Source organism: Bombina bombina, chromosome 8 (assembly GCF_027579735.1).
Source record: "Bombina bombina isolate aBomBom1 chromosome 8, aBomBom1.pri, whole genome shotgun sequence".
Taxonomy (NCBI): domain Eukaryota; kingdom Metazoa; phylum Chordata; class Amphibia; order Anura; family Bombinatoridae; genus Bombina; species Bombina bombina.
Window position 1 is genome coordinate 339,012,091 of NC_069506.1, and position 24,983 is coordinate 339,037,073.

At 38.3% G+C, this 24,983-nt stretch overlaps 1 protein-coding gene across 1 annotated transcript in view; it reads right to left on the reverse strand.

Moving 5' to 3' along the window:
* LOC128639043 (NXPE family member 4-like) overlaps positions 1 to 24,983 on the reverse strand; it is a 203,956-nt gene that overhangs the window by 27,650 nt on the left and 151,323 nt on the right. The window contains exons 2-3 of the mRNA XM_053691184.1: positions 4,062 to 4,123; positions 2,687 to 2,905 (exon numbers count right to left, since the gene is read on the reverse strand). Coding sequence (XP_053547159.1) covers positions 2,687 to 2,905; positions 4,062 to 4,123 — 281 coding nt within the window. The remainder of the gene's footprint in view (positions 1 to 2,686; positions 2,906 to 4,061; positions 4,124 to 24,983) is intronic.

Here is a 24,983-nt window from a genome sequence, read left to right on the forward strand (position 1 = left end):
CCCGCCCCCCCTTTCCCCTCCCCCTCTCATTAAGAGTGGCTCTTGCCCACTGATCTCCCCATCCTATACACAAACCATACTACTATCTATCTCAGCATATAGGCACATGCTTCTTATATTTAACCCTTGGGTTCTTATCCATTAGAGGTGACCAATCACCCTTAACCATTGAGCCATCTATACTCCATACACCTCAAAAATAGGTTCTCCAAACTTATACATCTATTACCACTATTATGACCCATTATACCTTGTAGTGTCTGGTTTAAAGGAAAATATGTTTCTACTATTTTTTACACAGGTTACTTCTCTTTGTCCTAATTATTTCTCTGATATTAGATAACTTTAGATATTGAACAGGACAATCTGTATTTGCTGTTGAAAACTTCTACTGTAGCATTTTATAATGTATTTAACCTGTGTGGATTGACTATTGAATGTTATATTTTCTTTCAACCTCAATAAAAAACTTTAAAAAACAAAAAACAAAAAGAAAAGATGATTTATCAGTGTCAATGTCTGAAGTAAAATCTTCTGAGTCAGAGAGATCCTCATCAGAGGAGGATATATCAGTATGTTGCCGGTCATTACAAATGTCATCAGTATTATGAGAAGTTTTAAAAGAACTTTTACATTTATTTGAAGGTGGTATAGCAGCCATAGCCTTCTGTATCGCCTCAGCAATATCATTTTTCATATCAACAGGGATATCATGTACTTTAGATGTTGAAGGGACAGCAGATACTGTACTAGCACTAATAGAAACCCTTTCTGCATGCAAAGGCTTATCATGACAATTGTTACATACTACAGCTGGAGATATAATCTCCACTAGTTTACAACAGATACACTTAGCTTTGGTAGAACTGTGTTCAGGCAGCATGGTTCCTACAGCAGCTTCTGAGACATGATCAGATTGAGACATCTTGTAAAATGTAAAAAAGAAAAAATAACATTAAACAGAAATATCTTATTTTCACATATAGCAGTTTCAGGAATGGGAAAAATGAAAATGCTTAAGTTTGCAAAAAAAAGCAAATAGTATAGCCCTTTTTTTGATGCCAAGTATGACGCACGACGCAAAAGGAGGTTGCAAATTTTTTTGCCGCCAACAAACGTCCAGAAATGACTCAACTCACGTCATAACAAACACAATTTCACACCAAACAACCTACCGTCAACTAAGACGCAGGAAATGACGAGCTTGCATCATGACAGACGCACATACGCACACAAAAAAGTCTTGCGCCAAGAATGACGCAATAAATAACAGCATTTTGTGCCCTCGCGAGCCTAATTTGCCCACAAGTTTTCCAAAGAAAAAACAAGTCAAATTGAAAAAAAGACTATACCCCAGGTAAGACAAACTTCCTAAAACATGATTCCCATAGCAAAAACTGTTGGACTGCAAAGGGAAATACACATAGACCTGACTCATGGCAAATATAAGTAAAATACATATATTTAAAACTTTATATTAATACATAAATAGCTGAGAGTGTCTTAAATAATGATACATACTTACCGAAAGACACCCATCCACATATAACAGATAGCCAAACCAGTACTGAAAGCTATCAGCAGAGGTAATGGTATATTAGAGTATATCGTCGATCTGAAAAGGGAGGTAGGAGACGAATCCCTACAACTGATAACAGAGAACCATTGAAAAGATTTCCCGCGAGGAAAACCATAAAATTAAAAAGGCGATACTCTCTTCACATCCCTCTGACAAACACTGTACTCTGAGAGGAATTGGGCTTCAGAATGCTTAGAAGTGCTTATCACAGAAGAAATCATAAAATCAAGCCCAAACTTACTTCACCACCTCAATAGGAGGCAAAGTTTGTAAAACTGAATTGTGGGTGTGGTGAGGGGTGTATTTATAGGCATTTTGAGGTTTGGGAAACTTTACCCCTCCTGGTAGGATTGTATATCCCATACGTCACTAGCTCATGGACTCTTGCCAATTATATGAAAGAAAAAAAAATTGCACAAATGATGTGTCTAAAACGTGCTTTGGCCATGAGTGGGGAAATTAAAACATTAGTGGTAGAGAAGAATAAAATCTGAGGGGGACTGAAAAGGGAGAGTGAAAAATGGAGATGTGTAATCAGTGGACAGTTTAGAAAAGTATTAAAAGAAGCTATCTAGAGAGCTAAATCCTGTAATCTTCATGTTCCAGTCTACCTTCCCTGGCTTGTATTTATTGTACCCCCTGTATAACACTGTGGAATCTACTGGCACCTTACATATACAGACAATATTATTATTATTATTGATAATAATAATAAATCATTGTCATCATAATCATAATAGTGATAATAAAAAAAAAACAAATTAGAAAGGAGGAAATAAAGAAAGAATGGGTTTGATGAAAACAGAAATAAGATATAATTCTAGCCTTTCGTGTTAAAAATGACCTTTTTTCTTACCTCATGGTCTAAGTGATTATAGACAATATTTCAGACTTGCTATAGGTCCATACGTATAATGATTAAGGACCTATATCAGGTCCTATATGTTATCTGTTTTCCCTTGGACATAGATATTAACAGAAAGAAAATAGAAGAGAAAACTGATACATATGTAGAAACCACTTGAATTGGCATTACAATTTATATATATGTAATGTCAGCATGTGACTATCACATATTAGGACAAATCAATGAAATGTAATACCTACTTTTAAGTTTTTTCTGAAAATATTTCATCCACAATTTCAGAGTTGAGTCACCAAACATGTAGATGAATTTTTCCTTCATGCATTGGTTCAGATCCTCTGTGGTGGGATAAGTAATCATTGTACATTCTCTAGGATACCACACATTCTTCATGAAATACCCACCAGGAAATTCTAACTTCATTCCAATTTTGCATTTTGTCTTGTTGTTTGCACTCTCTGCTATAAGGTAAACAGAAGGAATGGTTGGACATATACAGTGTATTTATTATGTTTCCCATAATAATGAATTGCACATCAATCGTTAGGTAAGAGACATTCTAGGTAAAAAGAGGCTACTTCTAGGGTAGTGACTAGACATAGCTATACAGCAATATTGCATATATATGGCCTCAATTTATCAATCAATGGTTGTGCAAGGTTTCCAAGCCTTTGTTTGGGGCAAGCAGGCATATTTATTGCATCCCTGCCCCCTGTTCTTGTGCAAACAATCCCATGAGAACAGTGCTTTTCAACCACCCAGGATGAATGAGTTTGGGGTAATAGGACTTCATTAGCTCTCACATGGCACTCATGGCTTGATTAATGGAAAATATAAAAAGGCGCCAGAAATATTGATAATAGGAGTAAATTGGAAAGTTGCTTAACGCTTTGGCTGTTAAGCCATTTCCCACCTGGGTGTTAAGCTGGTTTGGAACTGTTTTAAAAAACAATTTTTAAAATATATTTATTTTTAACTTTTTTACTTTTTCTTACAGATCCCCAAGGCTTATACTGTTGGAAAGGTTAGGTGATTACATTTCCAACAGTGGGTCTTGGGGGTCTGTAGCCTGAGATACAGGTTTCTAAGCAGCATGCCCCCATCTCCCTATACTTGTCATTGTAAACTTTAAATAAAGTTGCGCGTGACATTATCACGTCATTGCGGGTGACATCACCGCACAAAACTTCAAGCCCCAGTGATGCCTGTCACTATACAGGCCAGATCTCCAGGGTGGGAGTAGATGGGAGCCCCCAGATTGCCCTCAATGTGGGTGAGTGCTAGCGACGGCTCTGAGCCGTCGTCAGCACCTGACTGGGACAAGTTGCGTTGGCTCAGAGCCGTCATTAGCACTCAAGGGTTAGTTAAATTGCATGGTCTATCTGAATCATGAAAGAAAAAATCTGGGTTTCATATCCCTTTAAAAGTGTATGTCCCACTTATTATGAAGGTGCTATGGTGCTCTGAATTTAAATAATTGGCAAATTACAGGGGAAATATTTAACACTAATGAAAGAACATTTATATTCTATTTTTCAGTATCAATAATTATATGTTGCACCAATGTTCCTTTTTTTTCTTATAGCTAATGAAATGATAATGAAATATTGAACTTACAGCTACAGGAAACAACATTCAAGGACTGAAAGTCGTTCAGAATTTTCACTTTGACGTTTGACCTAGGAAATAAAACAAGAAAACACCAGCCACTATTTTACAAGACTCAGTGAGCAAAAATATAAATGAAGCACCATAGGCAAAATGGTTTTGTTTTGGATAAAATAAAACAGATGTAGATTGGAGTCATCTCGTTATTCTTGTCTTGCAAATGTCCCCTTTTGTGTGGAACTCTAAAATGTATGGGGGCATTGATGCGGTTACAGAAATATTTACATATACAGCACAGGACAATTCATTTGTTATGGATAAGTTACCTAGAGTATTAAAGATTTTATAGACGATAATAACAAATAAATGAAATAGGCTTAGAATCTCTCTCAGTTAGAGCCCAATTCTCTAAAGCTTTCGGGTCTGGTGAGATTCTATAAGATGTTTTGTCCGTATTATAAGGTCCCTCCAGAATTGTTTTAAAGACATTTCTTTTACCGTTGGAAACTGCGTATCTCATTAAAGGGATGGAAAGGTTAACTTTGACATGTGCATGAAGTAGTAAACTCCCTTTAGCAAAAAATACTTCTAGTAAAAGCTATTAATATTTCAGTGGCATATGCACATATGCTATGTGTGACTAGAGGATCAGGATTCAATCACCAAGCCTGCTCAGAGAGCAGCATCAGCGAAGACCTAATTTGTGCCATTCAAGCTGCTGCTGACACTCTAATTTGTGCCATTCAAGCTGCGGCTGACACTCTAATTTGTGCCATTCAAGCTGCTGCTGACACTCTAATTTGTGCCATTCAAGCTGCTGCTGACACTCTAATTTGTGTCATTCAAGCTGCTGCTGACACTCTAATTTGTGTCATTCAAGCTGCGGCTGACACTCTAATTTGTGTCGTTCAAGCTGCTGCTGACACTCTAATTTGTGTCATTCAAGCTGCGGCTGACACTCTAATTTGTGTCATTCAAGCTGCGGCTGACACTCTAATTTGTGTCATTCAAGCTGCTGCTGACACTCTAATTTGTGTCATTCAAGCTGCTGCTGACACTCTAATTTGTGTCATTCAAGCTGTTGCTGACACTCTCATTCAAGCTGCTGCTGACACTCTAATTTGTGTCATTCAAGCTGCTGCTGACACTCTAATTTGTGTCATTCAAGCTGCTGCTGACACTCTAATTTGTGTCATTCAAGCTGCTGCTGACACTCTAATTTGTGTCATTCAAGCTGCTGCTGACACTCTAATTTGTGTCATTCAAGCTGCTGCTGACACTCTAATTTGTGTCATTCAAGCTGCTGCTGACACTCTAATTTGTGCCATTCAAGCTGCTGCTGACACTCTAATTTGTGTCATTCAAGCTGCGGCTGACACTCTAATTTGTGCCATTCAAGCTGCTGCTGACACTCTAATTTGTGTCATTCAAGCTGCTGCTGACACTCTAATTTGTGTCATTCAAGCTGTTGCTGACACTCTCATTCAAGCTGCTGCTGACACTCTAATTTGTGTCATTCAAGCTGCTGCTGACACTCTAATTTGTGTCATTCAAGCTGCTGCTGACACTCTAATTTGTGCCATTCAAGCTGCTGCTGACACTCTAATTTGTGTAATTCAAGCTGCTGCTGACACTCTAATTTGTGTCATTCAAGCTGCTGCTGACACTCTAATTTGTGCCATTCAAGCTGCTGCTGACACTCTAATTTGTGTCATTCAAGCTGCTGCTGACACTCTAATTTGTGTCATTCAAGCTGCTGCTGACACTCTAATTTGTGTCATTCAAGCTGCTGCTGACACTCTAATTTGTGCCATTCAAGCTGCTGCTGACACTCTAATTTGTGTAATTCAAGCTGCTGCTGACACTCTAATTTGTGCCATTCAAGCTGCTGCTGACACTCTAATTTGTGCCATTCAAGCTGCTGCTGACACTCTAATTTGTGTAATTCAAGCTGCTGCTGACACTCTAATTTGTGTCATTCAAGCTGCTGCTGACACTCTAATTTGTGCCATTCAAGATGCTGCTGACACTCTAATTTGTGCCATTCAAGCTGCTGCTGACACTCTAATTTGTGTCATTCAAGCTGCTGCTGACACTCTAATTTGTGTCATTCAAGCTGCTGCTGACACTCTAATTTGTGCCATTCAAGCTGCTGCTGACACTCTAATTTGTGTCATTCAAGCTGCTGCTGACACTCTAATTTGTGTCATTCAAGCTGCTGCTGACACTCTAATTTGTGTCATTCAAGCTGCTGCTGACACTCTAATTTGTGTCATTCAAGCTGCTGCTGACACTCTAATTTGTGTCATTCAAGATGCTGCTGACACTCTAATTTGTGCCATTCAAGCTGCTGCTGACACTCTAATTTGTGTCGTTCAAGCTGCTGCTGACACTCTTATTTGTGCCATTCAAGCTGCTGCTGACACTCTAATTTGTGCCATTCAAGCTGCTGCTGACACTCTAATTTGTGTCATTCAAGCTGCCACTGACGTTCTAATTTGTGTCATTCAAGCTGCTGCTGACGCTCTAATTTGTGTCATTCAAGCTGCCACTGACGTTCTAATTTGTGTCATTCAAGCTGCTGCTGACGCTCTAATTTGTGTCGTTCAAGCTGCTGCTGACACTCTAATTTGTGTCATTCAAGCTGCCGCTGACACTCTAATTTGTGTCATTCAAGCTGCTGCTGACACTCTAATTTGTGTCATTCAAGCTGCTGCTGACACTCTAATTTGTGTCATTCAAGCTGCCGCTGACGCTCTAATTTGTGTCATTCAAGCTGCTGCTGACACTCTAATTTGTGTCATTCAAGCTGCTGCTGAAGCTCTAATTTGTGTCATTCAAGCTGCGGCTAACACTATAAGAAGTTGTGCTGTTGTTTTATATATTTATATTATGCATGAACCATTAAAATATCTAACTAACGATATGTTTTGCTTTTCTTCTCCAGGGCAGATACAGAAAGTTTAGCTTCTATATTGAATGACAAAATAATAATACAAACCCTAGAACACCACTCACAAATACCCATATTACTTTTTTTAACAGTAAAAGAGACAATGAGGCCCATTTGTCCGTATGGAGCCTGAGGACCCCTGTTTCTGGCGAGCCAGCAGACTCGCCAGAAACAGCAGTTATGAAGCAGCGGTCTAAAGACTGCTGCTCCATAACCCTGTCCACATTCTCGCCAAAATTGACACCTTCCTGCTGGCAGCCGATTGGCCGCGAGTCTGCAGGGGGCGGCGTTGCACAAGCAGCTCACAAGGGCCTAGATTTGGAGTTCGGCGGTAGCCGTCAAAACCAGCGTTAGAGGCTCCTAACGCTGGTTTTGGCCGCCCGCTGGTATTTGGAGTCAGTGATTAAAGGGTCTAACGCTCACTTTTCAGCCGCGACTTTTCCATACCGCAGATCCCCTTACGTCAATTGCGTATCCTATCTTTTCAATGGGATCTTTCTAACGCCGGTATTTAGAGTCGTTTCTGAAGTGAGCGTTAGAGCTCTAACGACAAAACTCCAGCCGCCTGAAAATAGCAGGAGTTAAGAGCTTTCTGGCTAACGCCGGTTTATAAAGCTCTTGACTACTGTACTCTAAAGTACACTAACACCCATAAACTACCTATGTACCCCTAAACCGAGCTCCCCCCACATCGCCGCCACTCGATTAAAAATTTTAACCCCTAATCTGCCGACCGCCACCTACGTTATACTTATGTACCCCTAATCTGCTGCCCCTAACCCCACCGACCCCTATATTACATTTATTAAGCCCTAAACTGCCCCCCACAACATCGCCGCCAGCTACTTAAAATAATTAACCCCTAATCTTCCGACCGCAAATCGCCGCCACCTACGTTATCCCTATGTACCCCTAATCTGCTGCCCCTAACACCGCCGACCCCTATATTATATTTATTAACCCCTAATCTGCCCCCCACAATGTCGCCGACACCTACCTACACTTATTAACCCCTAATCTGCCGAGCGGACCTGAGCGCTACTATAATAAAGTTATTAGCCCCTAATCCGCCTCACTAACCCTATCATAAATAGTATTAACCCCTAATCTGCCCTCCCTAACATCGCCGACACCTACCTTCAATTATTAACCCCTAATCTTCCGATCGGAGCTCACCGCTATTCTAATAAATGTATTAACCCCTAAAGCTAAGTCTAACCCTAACACTAACACCCCCCTAACTTAAATATAATTTACATCTAACGAAATAAATTAACTCTTATTAAATAAATTAATCCTATTTAAAGCTAAATACTTACCTGTAAAATAAACCCTAATATAGCTACAATATAAATTATAATTATATTATAGCTATTTTAGGATTAATATTTATTTTACAGGCAACTTTGTATTTATTTTAACCAGGTACAATAGCTATTAAATAGTTAAGAACTATTTAATAGTTACCTAGTTAAAATAATAACAAATTTACCTGTAAAATAAATCCTAACCTAAGATATAATTAAACCTAACACTACACTATCAATACATTAATTAAATAAACTACCTACAATTACCTACAATTAACCTAACACTACCCTATCAATAAAATAATTAAACACAATTGCTACAAATAAATACAATTAAATAAACTATCTAAAGTACAAAAAATAAAAAAGAACTAAGTTACAGAAAATAAAAAAATATTTACAAACATAAGAAAAATATTACAACAATTTTAAACTAATTACACCTACTCTAAGCCCCCTAATAAAATAACAAAGCCCCCCAAAATAAAAAATTCCCTACCCTATTCTAAATTTAAAAAGTTACAAGCTCTTTTACCTTACCAGCCCTGAACAGGGCCCTTTGCGGGGCATGCCCCAAGAAGTTCAGCTCTTTTGCCTGTAAAAAAAAAACATACAATACCCCCCCCCAACATTACAACCCACCACCCACATACCCCTAATCTAACCCAAACCCCCCTTAAATAAACCTAACACTAAGCCCCTGAAGATCTTCCTACCTTGTCTTCACCATCCAGGTATCACCGATCCGTCCTGGCTCCAACATCTTCATCCAACCCAAGGGGGGGTTGGCGATCCATAATCCGGTGCTGAAGAGGTCCAGAAGAGGCTCCAAAGTCTTCCTCCTATCCGGCAAGAAGAGGACATCCGGACCGGTAAACATCTTCTCCAAGCGGCATCTTCGATCTTCTTCCATCCGGTGCGGAGCGGGTCCATCTTGAAGCAGGCGACGCGGATCCATCCTCTTCTTCCGATGTCTCCCGACTAATGACAGTTCCTTTAAGGGACGTCATCCAAGATGGCGTCCCTCGAATTCCGATTGGCTGATAGGATTCTATCAGCCAATCGGAATTAAGGTAGGAATTTTCTGATTGGCTGATGGAATCAGCCAATCAGAATCTAGTTCAATCTGATTGGCCGATCCAATCAGCCAATCAGATTGAGCTCGCATTCTATTGGCTGATCGGAACAGCCAATAGAATGCGAGCTCAATCTGATTGGCTGATTGGATCAGCCAATCGGATTGAACTTGATTCTGATTGGCTGATTCCATCAGCCAATCAGAAAATTCCTACCTTAATTCCGATTGGCTGATAGAATCCTATCAGCCAATCGGAATTCGAGGGACGCCATCTTGGATGACGTCCCTTAAAGGAACCGTCATTAGTCGGGAGACATCGGAAGAAGAGGATGGATCCGCGTCGCCTGCTTCAAGATGGACCCGCTCCGCACCGGATGGAAGAAGATCGAAGATGCCGCTTGGAGAAGATGTTTGCCGGTCCGGATGTCCTCTTCTTGCCGGATAGGAGGAAGACTTTGGAGCCTCTTCTGGACCTCTTCAGCACCGGATTATGGATCGCCAACCCCCCCTTGGGTTGGATGAAGATGTTGGAGCCAGGACGGATCGGTGATACCTGGATGGTGAAGACAAGGTAGGAAGATCTTCAGGGGCTTAGTGTTAGGTTTATTTAAGGGGGGTTTGGGTTAGATTAGGGGTATGTGGGTGGTGGGTTGTAATGTTGGGGGGGGGGTATTGTATTTATTCTTTTACAGGCAAAAGAGCTGAAATTCTTGGGGCATGCCCCGCAAAGGGCCCTGTTCAGGGCTGGTAAGGTAAAAGAGCTTGTAACTTTTTTAATTTAGAATAGGGTAGGGAATTTTTTATTTTGGGGGGCTTTGTTATTTTATTACGGGGCTTAGAGTAGGTGTAATTAGTTTAAAATTGTTGTAATATTTTTCTTATGTTTGTAAATATTTTTTTATTTTCTGTAACTTAGTTCTTTTTTATTTTTTGTACTTTAGATAGTTTATTTAATTGTATTTATTTGTAGCAATTGTGTTTAATTAATTTATTGATAGTGTAGTGTTAGGTTAATTGTAGGTAATTGTAGGTAGTTTATTTAATTATTTTATTGATAGGGTAGTGTTAGGTTTAATTATATCTTAGGTTAGGATTTATTTTACAGGTAAATTTTTAATTATTTTAACTAGGTAACTATTAAATAGTTCTTAACTATTTAATAGCTATTGTACCTGGTTAAAATAATTACAAAGTTGCCTGTAAAATAAATATTAATCCTAAAATAGCTACAATATAATTATAATTTATATTGTAGCTATATTAGGGTTTATTTTACAGGTAAGTATTTAGCTTTAAATAGGAATAATTTATTTAATAAGAGTTAATTTATTTCGTTAGATGTAAATTATATTTAAGTTAGGGGGGTGTTAGTGTTAGGGTTAGACTTAGCTTTAGGGGTTAATACATTTATTAGAATAGCGGTGAGCTCCGGTCGTCAGATTAGGGGTTAATAATTGAAGTTAGGTGTCGGCGATGTTAGGGAGGGCAGATTAGGGGTTAATACTATTTATGATAGGGTTAGTGAGGCGGATTAGGGGTTAATAACTTTATTATAGTAGCGCTCAGGTCCGCTCGGCAGATTAGGGGTTAATAAGTGTAGGTAGGTGTCGGCGACGTTGTGGGGGGCAGATTAGGGGTTAATAAATATAACATAGGGGTTGGCGATGTTAGGGCAGCAGATTAGGGGTACATAGGGATAACGTAGGTTGCGGCGGTTTACGGAGCGGCAGATTAGGGGTTAAAAGTGTAATGCAGGGGTCAGCGATAGCGGGGGCGGCAGAATAGGGGTTAATAAGTGTAAGGTTAGGGGTGTTTAGACTCGGGGTACATGTTAGAGTGTTAGGTGCAGACGCAGGAAGTGTTTCCCCATAGGAAACAATGGGGCTGCGTTAGGAGCTGAACGCTGCTTTTTTGCAGGTGTTAGGTTTTTTTTCAGCTCAAACAGCCCCATTGTTTCCTATGGGAGAATCGTGCACGAGCACGTTTTTGATGCCGGCCGCGTCCGTAAGCAACTCTGGTATCGAGAGTTGCATTTGCGGTAAAAATGCTCTACGTTCCTTTTTTGGAGCCTAACGCAGCATTTGTTTTAACTCTCGATACCAGAGTTAAATTTATGGTGCGGCCAGAAAAAAGCCAGCGGAGCGTTAACAGCCCTTTTACCGCCGAACTCCAAATCTAGGCCAAGAGCTGCTGGTGCAATGCTGAATACAGAGAGCGTATTGCTCTCCACATTCAGCGATGTCTGTCGGACCTGATCGGCACTGTCGGATCAGGTCCAACCAACATTTGATAAATAGGCCTCATTACTAGAACTGAAGAGGATTGTGCTGACTGTGGGTCCGATGTTCCTAACTTTACCAGATCAGACATGGTTTTTCCTGCCGACATCCGCAGGGGCCACCCTAATAAAATTATTATAAAAAAGGGTCCGTCCATGCGAGTAGCGAGGTCTCCTTTTGAAATGAATGGACCTCGCTGGAAAGGGATACTTTGTTCTGTAGAATGGAGTTAGCAGGAGGCGCACTTTAAAAAGTAAATCTTGGAGCCAATATAAATAATACATTACGCTGTTTTCTGCTTGTAGCATCTTACAATCGCCTTTGCATGTCTTTTTCTATTAGGGTTATAAGTATTTGTGTGTTTTGAGAAAAGATTGCCACCTTTAAGTTTGCGAGAAAAAAAATTGAGATCTGCGAAAAACTTTAGAGAATTTTGCTAGGATTAGAGAGACAATTTCATATATGCCCATGGAACGCCCATGTTCAGCGTTTTACAAAAAAATAAATAATATTTATATAAAAATATAAATAATAATTTGCACTTAGAAGTATGAATTTCTGTGGTTTTGTGTGTGCATCCAGGTTACTTAAATGATGATTTACGCTGTGCATATTTAGCACAATTTATTCCTGTGTAATTTACATACAAATTTTATAAAATATGATTTTTGGTGAAAAATGTTGTTAAAATTTTTGATACACCTTAACAATAGAATTTTTTCCTGTGTATTGTGTGAATGGTTCAATTATTCAATTTGTAAGATTTTTAAAACACAAATTTAATTGTGCACTTTTGTAATGTATGAAAATGCAGTATACGTCTGTTTTCAGGGTAAAAAGTGACTTTAGATCATTCCACCAGGCAAATAGAAGGACTGATGAGCATTCTTTGATAATCCCAATAGGACAGCGATAAACATCTCCCTATTTTGACAGCTGAAGATAGTCTCAAAGACTATGGCCTCTACTTATCAACGTGCCGCAACTTTTATAAATGTATTAACCCCTAAACCGCCGCTCCCGGACCCCGCCGCCACCTACATTATACCTAGTAACCCCGATCTTGCCCCCCTATACCGCCACCACCTATAATAAAGTTATTAACCCCTATCCCGCCGATCCCGTACCTCGCCGCAACTAAATAAATAGTTTAACCCCTAAACCGCCGATCCCATATATTCGTCGTTAGTCGTCGGGAAGAAGAGGATGGCTCCGCATCGGCTCGTCTGAAGATGGCTCTGCTCCGCTCCGGATGGATGAAGATTGAAGACGCCGCCTGGATGAAGACTTCTATCGGATGGAAGACCTCTTCAGTGCCACCTGGATGATGACTTCATCGGATGGAAGACTTCTTCAGCGCCCCTTGGATGATGACTTCTGCCACTCCGGATCTCCTCTTCGGTTCCATCGGTGGTCGGCTGGCTGAAGACGACTCAAGGTAGGATGATCTTCAGGGGGGGTAGTGTTAGGTTTATTTAAGGGGGGTTTGGGTTAGATTAGGGGTATGTGGGTGGTGGGTTTTAATGTTGGGGGGGTGTTGTATTTTTATTTTACAGGCAAAAGAGCTGAATTCTTTGGGGCATGCCCCGCAAAAGGCCCTTTTAAGGGCTGGTAAGGTAAAAGAGCTGGTAACTTTTTTAATTTAGAATAGGGTAGGGCATTTTTTTATTTTGGGGGGCTTTGTTATTTTATTAGGGGGCTTAGATTAGGTGTAAGTAGCTTAAAATTGTTGTAATATTTTTTAAATGTTTGTAACTTATTTTTTTTATTTTTTGTAACTTACCTTTTTTTATTTTTTGTACTTTAGTTAGTTTATTTAATGTAATTTAATTGTAGTTATTTGTAGCTAATTTATTTAATTAATTTAATGATAGTGTAGTGTTAGGTTTAATTGTAACTTAGGTTAGGATTTATTTTACTGGTAATTTTGTATTTCTTTAATTAATAACTATTTAATAACTATTCTAACTAGCTAAAATAAATACAAAGTTACCTGTAAAATAAATATAAATCCTACAATAGCTACAATGTAATTATTAATTACATTGTAGCTATCTTTCGGCTAGATTTAGAGTTCTGTGGCCAAAGGGGTGCGTTAGCTACGCGTGCTTTTTTTTCTCCGCACTTTTTAAATACCGCTGGTATTTAGAGTTCCCAGAATGGCTGCGTTAGGCTCCAAAAAGGGAGCGTAAAGCATATTTACCGCCACTGCAACTCTCAATACCAGCTGTGCTTACGGACGCGGCCAGCTTCAAAAACGTGCTCATGCACGATTCCCCCATAGAAAACAATGGGGCATTTTGAGCTGAAAAAAAACCTAACACCTGCAAAAAAGCAGCGTTCAGCTCCTAACGCAGCCCCATTGTTTCCTATGGGGAAACACTTCCTAAGTCTGCACCTAACACCCTAACATGAACCCCGAGTCTAAACACCCCTAACCTTACACTTATTAACCCCTAATCTGCCACTCCGTACACCGCCGCAACCTACATTATAGCTATGTACCCCTAATCTGCTGCCCCTAACACAGCCAACCCCTATATTATATTTATTAACCCCTAATCTGCTGCCCCCGCTATCACTGACACCTGCATATTTTTTTTAACCCCTAATCTGCCGCTCCGTACACCGCCGCAACCTACATTATCCCTATGTACCCCTAATCTGCTGCCCCTAACACAGCCGACCCCTATATTATATTTATTAACCCCTAATCTGCCGCCCCCAACATCGCCTCCACCTACCTACAATTATTAACCCCTAATCTGCCGACCGGACCTCACCGCTACTATAATAAATGTATTAACCCCTAATCCGCCTCACTCCCGCCTCGCAAACCCTATAATAAATAGTATTAACCCCTAATCTGCCCTCCCTAACATCGCCGACACCTAACTTCAAGTATTAACCCCTAATCTGCCGACCGGTCCTCGCCGCTACTATAATAAAGTTATTAACCCCTAAAGCTAAGTCTAACCCTAACACTAACACCCCCCTAAGTTAAATATAATTTAAATCTAACGAAATAAATTAACTCTTATTAAATAAATTATTCCTATTTAAAGCTAAATACTTACCTGTAAAATAAACCCTAATATAGCTACAATATAAATTATAATTATATTGTAGCTATTTTAGGATTTATATTTATTTTACAGGTAACTTTGTATTTATTTTAGCTAGTTAGAATAGTTATTAAATAGTTATTAACTATTTAATAACTACCTAGCTAAAAGAAATACAAAATTACCTGTAAAATAAATCCTAACCTAAGTTACAATTAAACCTAACACTACACTATCATTAAATTAATTAAATAAATTAACTACAAATAACTACAATTAAATACAATTACATAAACTAACTAAAGTACAAAAAATAAAAAAAGCTAAGTTTCAAAAAATAAAAAAAAATAAGTTCCGATCAGCCAATAGAATGCGAGCTCAATCTGATTGGCTGATTGGATCAGCCAATCGGATTGAACTTGAATCTGATTGGCTGATATAATCAGCCAATCAGAATTTTCCTACCTTAATTCCAATTGGCTGATAGAATCCTACCAGCTAATCGGAATTCGAGGGACGCCATCTTGGATGACATCCCTTAAAGGAGCCTTCATTCGTCGGTAGTCCGTCGGGCCAGCAGGATGTTCCGCGTCGGAGGTCTGCAAGATGGATCCTGAAGAAAGAAGATTGAAGACCCCGCTTGGAAGATGACATCGCCCGGATGGAAGACTTCTTCAGCACCGCTTGGAGGATCACTTCATCGGATGAAAGACTTCTTCAGCGCCCCTTGGAGGATCACTTCTGCTGCTCCGGATCTCCTCTTCAGTTCCATCGGTGGCTCGGCTGAGTGAAGACGACTCAAGGTAGGATGATCTTCAGGGGGGTAGTGTTAGGTTTTTTAAGGGGGGTTTGGGTTAGATTAGGGGTATGTGGGTGGTGGGTTTTAATGTTGGGGGGGGTTGTATTTTTCTTTTACAGGCAAAAGAGCAGTTTTCTTTGGGGCATGCCCCACAAAAGGCCCTTTTAAGGGCTGGTAAGGTAAAAGAGCTTTGAACTTTTTTAATTTAGATTAGGGTAGGGCATTTTTTTATTTTGGGGGGCTTTGTTATTTTATTAGGGGGCTTAGAGTATGTGTAATTAGTTTAAAATTGTTGTAATATTTTTCTAATGTTTGTAAATATTTTTTATTTTTTGGAACTTAGTTCTTTTTTATTTTTTGTACTTTAGTTAGTTTATTTAATTGTATTTATTTGTAGGTATTGTATTTAATTAATTTATTGATAGTGTAGTATTAGCTTTAATTGTAGATAATTGTAGGTATTTTATTTAATTAATTTATTGATAGTGTAGTGTTAGGTTTAATTGTAACTTAGGTTAGGATTTATTTTACAGGTAATTTTGTAATTATTTTAACTAGGTAGCTATTAAATAGTAAATAACTATTTAATAGCTATTGTACCTGGTTAAAATAAATACAAAGTTGCCTGTAAAATAAATATTAATCCTAAAATAGCTACAATATAATTATTATATAGGGGTTAATAATTGTAGGTAGCTGGCGGCGACGTTGTGGGGGGCAGATTAGGGGTTAATAAATATAATATAGGGGTCGGCGGTGTTAGGGGCAGCAGATTAGGGGTACATAGGGATAACGTAGGTGGTGGCGGTGTGCGGTCGGCAGATTAGGGGTTAAAAAAACGTATTAGAGTGGCGGCGATGTGGGGGGACCTCGGTTTAGGGGTGCATAGGTAGTTTATGGGTGTTAGTGTACTTTAGAGCACAGTAGTTAAGAGCTTTATGAACCGGCGTTAGCCCAGAAAGCTCTTAAGTCCTGACTTTTTTCTGCGGCTGGAGTCTTGTCGTTAGATTTCTAACGCTCACTTCAGCCAAGACTCTAAATACCGGCGTTAGAAAGATCCCATTGAAAAGATAGGATACGCAAATGGCGTAGGGGGATCTGCGGTATGGAAAAGTCGCGGCTGGAAAGTGAGCGTTAGACCCTTTCCTGACTGACTCTAAATACCAGCGGTAGCCCAAAACCAGCGTTAGGAGCCTCTAACGCTGGTTTTGACAGCTAACGCCAAACTCTAAATCTAGCCGTTAGGGTTTATTTTACAGGTAAGTATTTAGTTTTAAATAGGAATAATTTATTAAAGTATAGTGTAGTGTTAGGTGTAATTGAAACTTAGGTTAGGATTTATTTTACAGGTAAATTTCTCTTTATTTTAACTAGGTAGCTATTAAATAGTTAATAACTATTTAATAGCTATTGTACCTAGTTAAAATAAATTGAAAGTTGCCTGTAAAATAAAAATAAATCCTAACATAGCTACAATATAATTATTATTTATATTGTAGCTATATTAGGGTTTATTTTAAAGGTAAGTATTTAGTTTTAAATAGGATTAATTTAGTTAATAAGAGTTAAATTTATTTAGATGTATTTAATTAATATTTAAGTTAGGGGGGTGTTAGGGTTAGACTTAGGTTTAGGGGTTAATAATTTTATTACAGTGGTGGCGGTGTAGGGGGGGGCAGGATAGGGGTTAATAAATTTATTATAGGTGGCGACGGTGTAGGGGGGCAGATTAGGGGTAAATAAGTTTAATATAGGTTGCGGCGGGGTCCGGGAGCGGCGGTTTAGGGGTTAAACTATTTATTTAGTTGCGTCGAGGTATGGGATTGGCAGGATTAGGGGTTAATAACTTAATTATAGGTGGTGGCGGTATAGGGGGGGCAGGGTAGGGGTTACTAGGTGTAATGTAGGTGACGGTGGGGTCCGGGAGCGACGGTTTAGGGGTTAATACATATATTATAGTTGCGGCGGGGACAGGGAGCGGCGGTTTAGGGGTTAATCAGTTTATTATAGTGGCGGTGGGCTCCGGGAGCGGCGGTTTAGGGGGTAATAAGTTTATTATAGTTGCGGCGGGGTCCAGGAGCGGCGGTTTAGGGGATAATAACTTTATTTAGTTGCGGCGGTGTAGGGGGGACAGATTAGGGGTGTTTAGACTCGAGGTACATGTTAGGGTGTTAGGTGTAGACAGCTCCTATAGGAATGAATGGGATGTCTGTCAGCAGCGAACATGAACTTTCGCTATGGTCAGACTCCCATTAATTCCTATGGGATCCGCCGCCTCCAGGGCGGCGGTTTGAAAACCAGGTACGCTGGGCCGGAAAAGTGCCGAGCGTACCTGCTAGTTTTTTGATAACTAGCAAAAGAAGTCAGATTGTGCCGTACTTGTGTGCGGAACATCTGGAGTGAGGTAAGAATCGATCTGTGTTGGACTGAGTCCGGCGGATCGAAGCTTACGTCACAAAATTCTACTTTTGCCGGTGTCTAGGGCTTGATAACTACAGCAAATCAGCCTCGCCTCAAATACGCTGGTGGGAATGCAGGGGCCCTTCAAGTGCACAGCAAACAAATAAATAATAAAATTCAAAGCTTTTGAACATTAAAGTTGGTGCTCATTTTCAGTTATTTGTCATGCAAAGGCATAACTGTAAATAAGATTTTGTGATCAACTTGACCTAGTGTATTTAGGGTTAAAAAATACATTGGATGCTCATTGAAAGAGGATAGGGTACATATCTGGGAATATTGTAACATTATTTAGACCAGCACATCCTGCTCAGAACTTGCTAGACATTTTATTAACTAACCTGCTAACGCAATAAAATATGTGAAGTATACAAGGAAAGATGGTGATTTAAAATCAGCCAATCAGAATAAAGTGGTACCCCTATATATTGTAGTTCCAGGATGTCAGTGTGCTCTATCTGAGTTATGAAAATTTTGGTTTGACTTTAATGTTCTTTTAATAATAACAAATAAATGGTAGTTTTACTTTTCAGATTTTTATTTGCATGGCACGACTTTATTTTGGTATTTTTTAATTATAGCTTTGATTGATAGAATGAGAATGTTGTAATTTTCCTATTTAATACAGCTATTTTTTATGCTTTATGCAACATATTTACATTTGTTATTTTTAGTATAATTATATTATGCTGTGAATTGTAAAGCTGTTAATTGGCAGTTTGCAATAGATAATTATAGATTTTTATGACCGGGTGTTCCCAGTTGGCGAATTATTGTATACATTTGGATATCTGTCATAATGAGATGTTGATATATAAAATATTTGTATGCATTATTAACGTCAGTTGTCTGAGACATAGGTTTAAAGCTTATATGTTAAATCTCCAACACATCTTGGTTGTGCAATACATCACTTCAAAGTAGGTTAAGCAATCTCATAACTATCATACATATCAGTATATTGCAAATTACAAAAACAAAGCAAACAAAACAAAAAACCTTTAACACCATAGTTGGTAAATATCCGTGATTTTGGAATCATTTTCCTATGGGATACTTTTCCCAGAAGTGTGTCCCACGTTTTAAAAATGTGCCCTTTTGTGAGGAATTTGCACGGATTTCTGTGGGAATTAGAATAGGGGCTAGATTATGAGTGGAGAACTATTTAGCACTCCCGCTTGCGCACTAACTACGCTTGACTTCAGCTTTTTGAACGCATCCAATACTGTGTGTAATACAAGTTGAAAGTAAGAAATGTTTACTCTAGTGCTAACCCACAATTTCAATAAGCCCCCTACTCTAATAACCCCTAAAATGCCACATAGCCCACTGTAAAGTACCCCACTATACTATTAACCCTTAAACTGCTACACATCCACATCGCAAACTACCCCGCTACACTATTAGAGGCCCCTTTATCAAAGCTTCGTATGGAGCTTGTTGGCACGTGTTTCTAATGACATCATTTTTGAGAGACAGACACTCTGAAAGCAAGTGTTGGCATGTGAGAGAGTGAAGACGGCTGATCTCCCTTGGCATTATACCGTTTAAGGTATCTTGAGAAAGGCTGATAGCCGAAACGCGTAGAAACCTGAAAAGACCGACAGACACACGCTAAAATCTTTAGCCTTCAAGCAGGAGAGGATCCGGTAAATCCGGTTACAAAGAACAAATCCAAAGCACTCCGTTTGCCATGCCAGCCACGTAAAGTCAGGAGACTGAAACCAGGCTGTTGACAAGAAGTCCGTGAGTACCCTCCATCTGAAAAAGTGAAACCACTAAACTCCGGTTGCCTTGCCAGCCACGCAAAGTCAGGAGACAGAAACCAGGCTGTTGACAAGAGGTCCGTGAGCACCTTCCATCGGAAAAGGCGAAGCCATCAAAGTTTATTTAATCCCACCTATAATCCTACAGGTTGGTGAAAGGAGACGAAACAACACAGAGCTTTAATAGGAGCCACATACTGAGGAAATCGGAACAGTGCACTGTTCAGACAAGGACAAAGAAGAGTAAAGAAGAAAAAAACGTATGTAAATAGACTATAAGCAATTGCTAGTTTATATCATAGTCTGGCCGTAACTTGTTGCAAAAGATAAAATTGTTTTATGCAGCAAATTGAGCTCATTTAAAGGCAAAGTACTTGGGACATTATATATCAAAAGATATCTCAAGCTAATGATGAACTATTAAACAGCAAGATATATCCATTCCATAATATATTATCTTCATTACGAACCGCCTAACGGAGATGGCATAGATAAAACCGAAGTATTAAAGGCCAAATCACCAATCATATATTTCTGAATGTTATGCACATATATGTACTTAAGGTATTCACAGAGCTACAGCATGCACTTTATTGCATCTAATAGAAATCAATAAGATTGTGTACAAAACGATATCGTTATACAATAACAATAATTTTATACAGTATTCACAGAGCTACCGAATGCACTTTATTGCATCTAATAGAAAACGTTAAGATTGTACAAAACGATATCGTTATTCAATAACAATAATTTTATACAGTATTCATAGAGCTACCGAATGCACTTTATTGCATCTAATAGAAAACGATAAGATTGTGTACAAAACGATATCGTTATACAATAACAATAATTTTATACAGTATTCATAGAGCTACCGAATGCACTTTATTGCATCTAATAGAAAACGATAAGATTGTGTACAAAACGATATCGTTATACAATAACAATAATTTTATACAGTATTCATAGAACTACCGAATGCACTTTATTGCATCTAATAGAAATCGATAAGATTGTGTACAAAACTATATCGTTATACAATAACAATAATTTTATACAGTATTTATAGAGCTACCGAATGCACTTTATTGCATCTAATAGAAATCGATAAGATTGTGTACAAAACTATATCGTTATACAATAACAATAATTTTATACAGTATTCATAGAGCTACCGAATGCACTTTATTGCATCTAATAGAAAACAATAAGATTGTGTACAAAACTATATCGTTATTCAATAACAATAATTTTTTATAGTCACCTAAAAAGGTGAGTTTTCTGACACCGGTGTCTTTTTAATATTTTATTGTGTTTTTAGAAATTGATGTGTTTATATCTAAACAGTAAGATATAAATTCCAAGCATTGTCTTTTATATCAAATGAATTAATTTATAAAAATACATAAAGTGTATAGTGGTGTATACATAAAAACACGCTAACCAAGACTACTATAAAATACAACCTGTTTAAAACAGCGGAACTTTTTTGTTAAATCAAGCAACATATTATTCATTATTTAAATGATATAGGGCTATTCATAGGAACCCACTAGCCAAAATAAAGCAACACCAGCCAAGAAATAGTGACAACTTAACACTAGGAAATAAAAAAGGTTGTCAAAACAGGAATTAGCCAACATTTGGCACCACCTTAGTGTGTACTAGATTGCATAAACCTGTGTAGTTTATTTAAAGGTGAGCAAGATTCCATATTGATCAGGACAAGTATTAAAATATTATTTAAAGCTGTTAATTGGCAGTTTGCAATAGATCATTATAGATTTTTAGGACCGGGTATTCCCAGTTGGCGAATTATTGTATACATTTTGATATCTGTCAAAATGAGATGTTGATATATAAAATATTTGTATGCATTATTAACGTTAGTTGTCTGAGACATAAGTTTAAAGCTTATATGTTAAATCTCCAACACATCTTGGTTGTGCAATACATCACATCAAAGTAGGTTAAGCAATCTCATAACTATCATACATATCAGTATATTGCAAATTACAAAAACAAAGCAAACAAAACAAAAAACCTTTAACACCATAGTTGGTAAATATCCTTGATTTTGCAATCATTTTCCTATGGGATACTTTTCCCAGAAGTGTGTCCCACGTTTTAAAAATGTGCCCTTTGGTGAGGAATTTGCACGGATTTCTGTGGGAATTAGAATAGGTGCTAGATTATGAGTGGAGCGCTATTTAGCACTCCCGCTTGCGCGCTAACTACGCTTGACTTCAGCTTTTTGAACGCATCCAATACTGTGTGTAATACAAGTTGAAAGTAAGAAATGTTTACTCTAGTGCTAACCCACAATTTCAATAAGCCCCCTACTCTAATAACCCCTAAAATGCCACATAGCTCACTGTAAAGTACCCCACTATACAATTAACCCTTAAACTGCTACACAGCCACATCGCAAACTACTCCGCTACACTATTAGACGCTCATTTATCAAGTCCGTATGGAGCTTGTTGGCATGTGTTTCTGGCGAATCTTCAGACTCGCAAGAAACAGCAGTTATGAAGCAGCGGACTAAAGACCGCTGCTCCAAAACCTTGTCCGCCTACTCTGAGCAGGTGGACAGGAATCTCCACAATTCAACCCGATCGAGTACGATCAGGTTGATTGACACCTCCCTGTTGGTGGCCCATTGGCCTCGAGTCTGCAGGGGGCGGTGTTGCATCAGCAGCTCTTGTGAGCTGCTGGTGCAATGCTGAATACGGAGAGCATATTGCTCTCCGCATTCAGCAAGGTCTTGTGGACCTGATCCACACTGTCGGATCAGGTCCGCAAGACCGTTGTTAAATAGGCCTCAATGCATTTAAAACCGCCACACCAACACATCACAAAGTACCCGCTACACTTTTATCACCTAAACTGCCACAACCCCAATCGCAAAGTACCCTACTACACTATTAACCCCTAAATCACAACAACTCAAATTACAAAGTACCCATTAATAGCTAACCCCCTAAAACCCCTAACCTAACACCCCCTAAGTTACCAAAAAAAACTACCATTACATAAAAATCCTAACATAACAGAAAATTAAAAAAACTAACCTTACAGAAAAAAATAAAAACTTAACATTAAATAAAATTAAAAAAACTACCATTAGAGAAAATTAAAAAAACTTTATCAAAAATAAAAACACAGTTATGCCTATTCTAAAACTTAAGCCCCCTTAAAAAAACAAAAACAAAAAAAACACCCCACAATAAAAACCCTATACTAACACTAAAAATGTGTATAGCAATAGCCCTTAGAAGGGCTTTTTGTAAGGTATTGCCCTAATGCGACTTAGTTCTTTTTTAAAAAAAATAAAAATAAAATAATAATAAAAAAAAATAAATTACAAGCTCATTCTACAACAAACTACATCTGTGAATCTGCTGCAGTTTATAAATTAGATTAAAGGGACAGTAAACATAGCAATTAGTTACCTTTTAAATAACACAATATTTCATAGTTTGTGCAGAGTGTGTGCAATTTACATTTTGGGTATTTTGGGTTGAGCTGCATAGTGGGTGGAGCTGTCAGTGAGCATCATAATAATGGGAATTGCATATTTGACATTTTTATAGCTTTTGAGTTTACAATAAAATTGAGTAGGTTGTTTTTATGATGAGGTGTGCCACATTATTTTTTTATTTAAATAACAAATTGTTATAGTATTAAAAAGAGTTGTTATAATTACATGCTGACACATGAGTGATTTACTTTAATTGACTTAAGCCTTGTTTGAGTGAGAGAGAGAGAGAGAGAGAGAGAGAGAGAGAGAGAGAAAGACTCACAGGAACGAACAGCTGGCTCAATACCATTGTTAGCCTGTTCTCTGGCGATTTACCATCTGGGTGCAGCTTTTTAGCCCAGTAATGCTTTTCACAGAGTAGAACTTTCCTGTAGTATATCAGTCTGATCCCGCCTATTATGGTCAGTCCAGCACCGAAATACCAGGCAATTCCTCTCTTAACAAGGAACACAGCAACCCCAGATGATCGTTTTGCAATTCTATTATTAGAATAATAATCATATATGCATATATTCAAAATAAAATCATAATAACAAATGCAAACAAAATATCTCTTGTTACAAATCAACAGAAATATTGACCCAAACTTTTGTCATCAGGAAAAAAAAAAATCAAAATGCAAACATGAAACTTAAATAAAAAAGAGAGGTGAACCTCTAAAAGAAGTGCTAATCAACAATATGGGTAAATACACTGCTTATTTAAAACTCAAAGGCACACAATGTGCTTTAGTTATCAGGCAAACTCAGAACTCAAGGGGGTGAGACTTGTGCAAATACAAACTTTTTGGATAGTATGACAGTGACATCTAGCTGTTGCTTAGCTGACAAATACTTCTACACACTCCTGCACCTTGCGCAGCCAAAGTGTGAGGGATAAAGACAGCTGCAATCAAATACCCACACCAGTAACACGGTTAAATATAGGTAATACACTTAGCGGTATGTCACTGTAACATGTATCTTCACTCACCCCCACGGAAGGAACAGCCAAAACTTGTAATCTCACCAGTCCTGAAGAATCACAACAGTCCCTTTTGTGACAGCGTCTCAGAGAAGCTCCATAGCCGACGCCATTCCTCTCACACACTGGAACGTCAGGTGACCGGAAGTGGAACGGCTGTAGTATTCTGATTTGCGATGGGTGCTTTTTTTCATATACCTGAGGTGGAAGTGCTAAAAACGGATAGGAACCAAAGTGGATAGATAACACGGACTCCTTAGAAGTAGCAGACTCCTGCCAATCCGCAAAAAACATATAACAAAAAAGAAAAAAGGAAGTCCATAATCCGGATCCACAATAATAATAAAAAACTCTTTATTGAATGTAGTTAAAAGAAACGGAGATAGGATAACATAGAAAAAAGGCACATAGCCAGCAAAAGTCTGACCGGTTTCGGTCAAAAGACCGTAATCATAGACATAATTTAAAACAGCTGGTTATACCTATAAAGGAAGTGAATCAGCATGATTGGTTAAAAACATCAACTGACTTAGTACTCGATATGTTAGATGTGGACATAGATACAATTTAACCATTGGATTGCTGGAAGAGCAAGGAGGATTCATAAACATTTAGCACAAACAAAATTGACAGTCTTCAGAGATCAGTATATTAAACTTAGATACATTAGATCAGTATATTAAACTTAGATACATTAGATCAGTATATTAA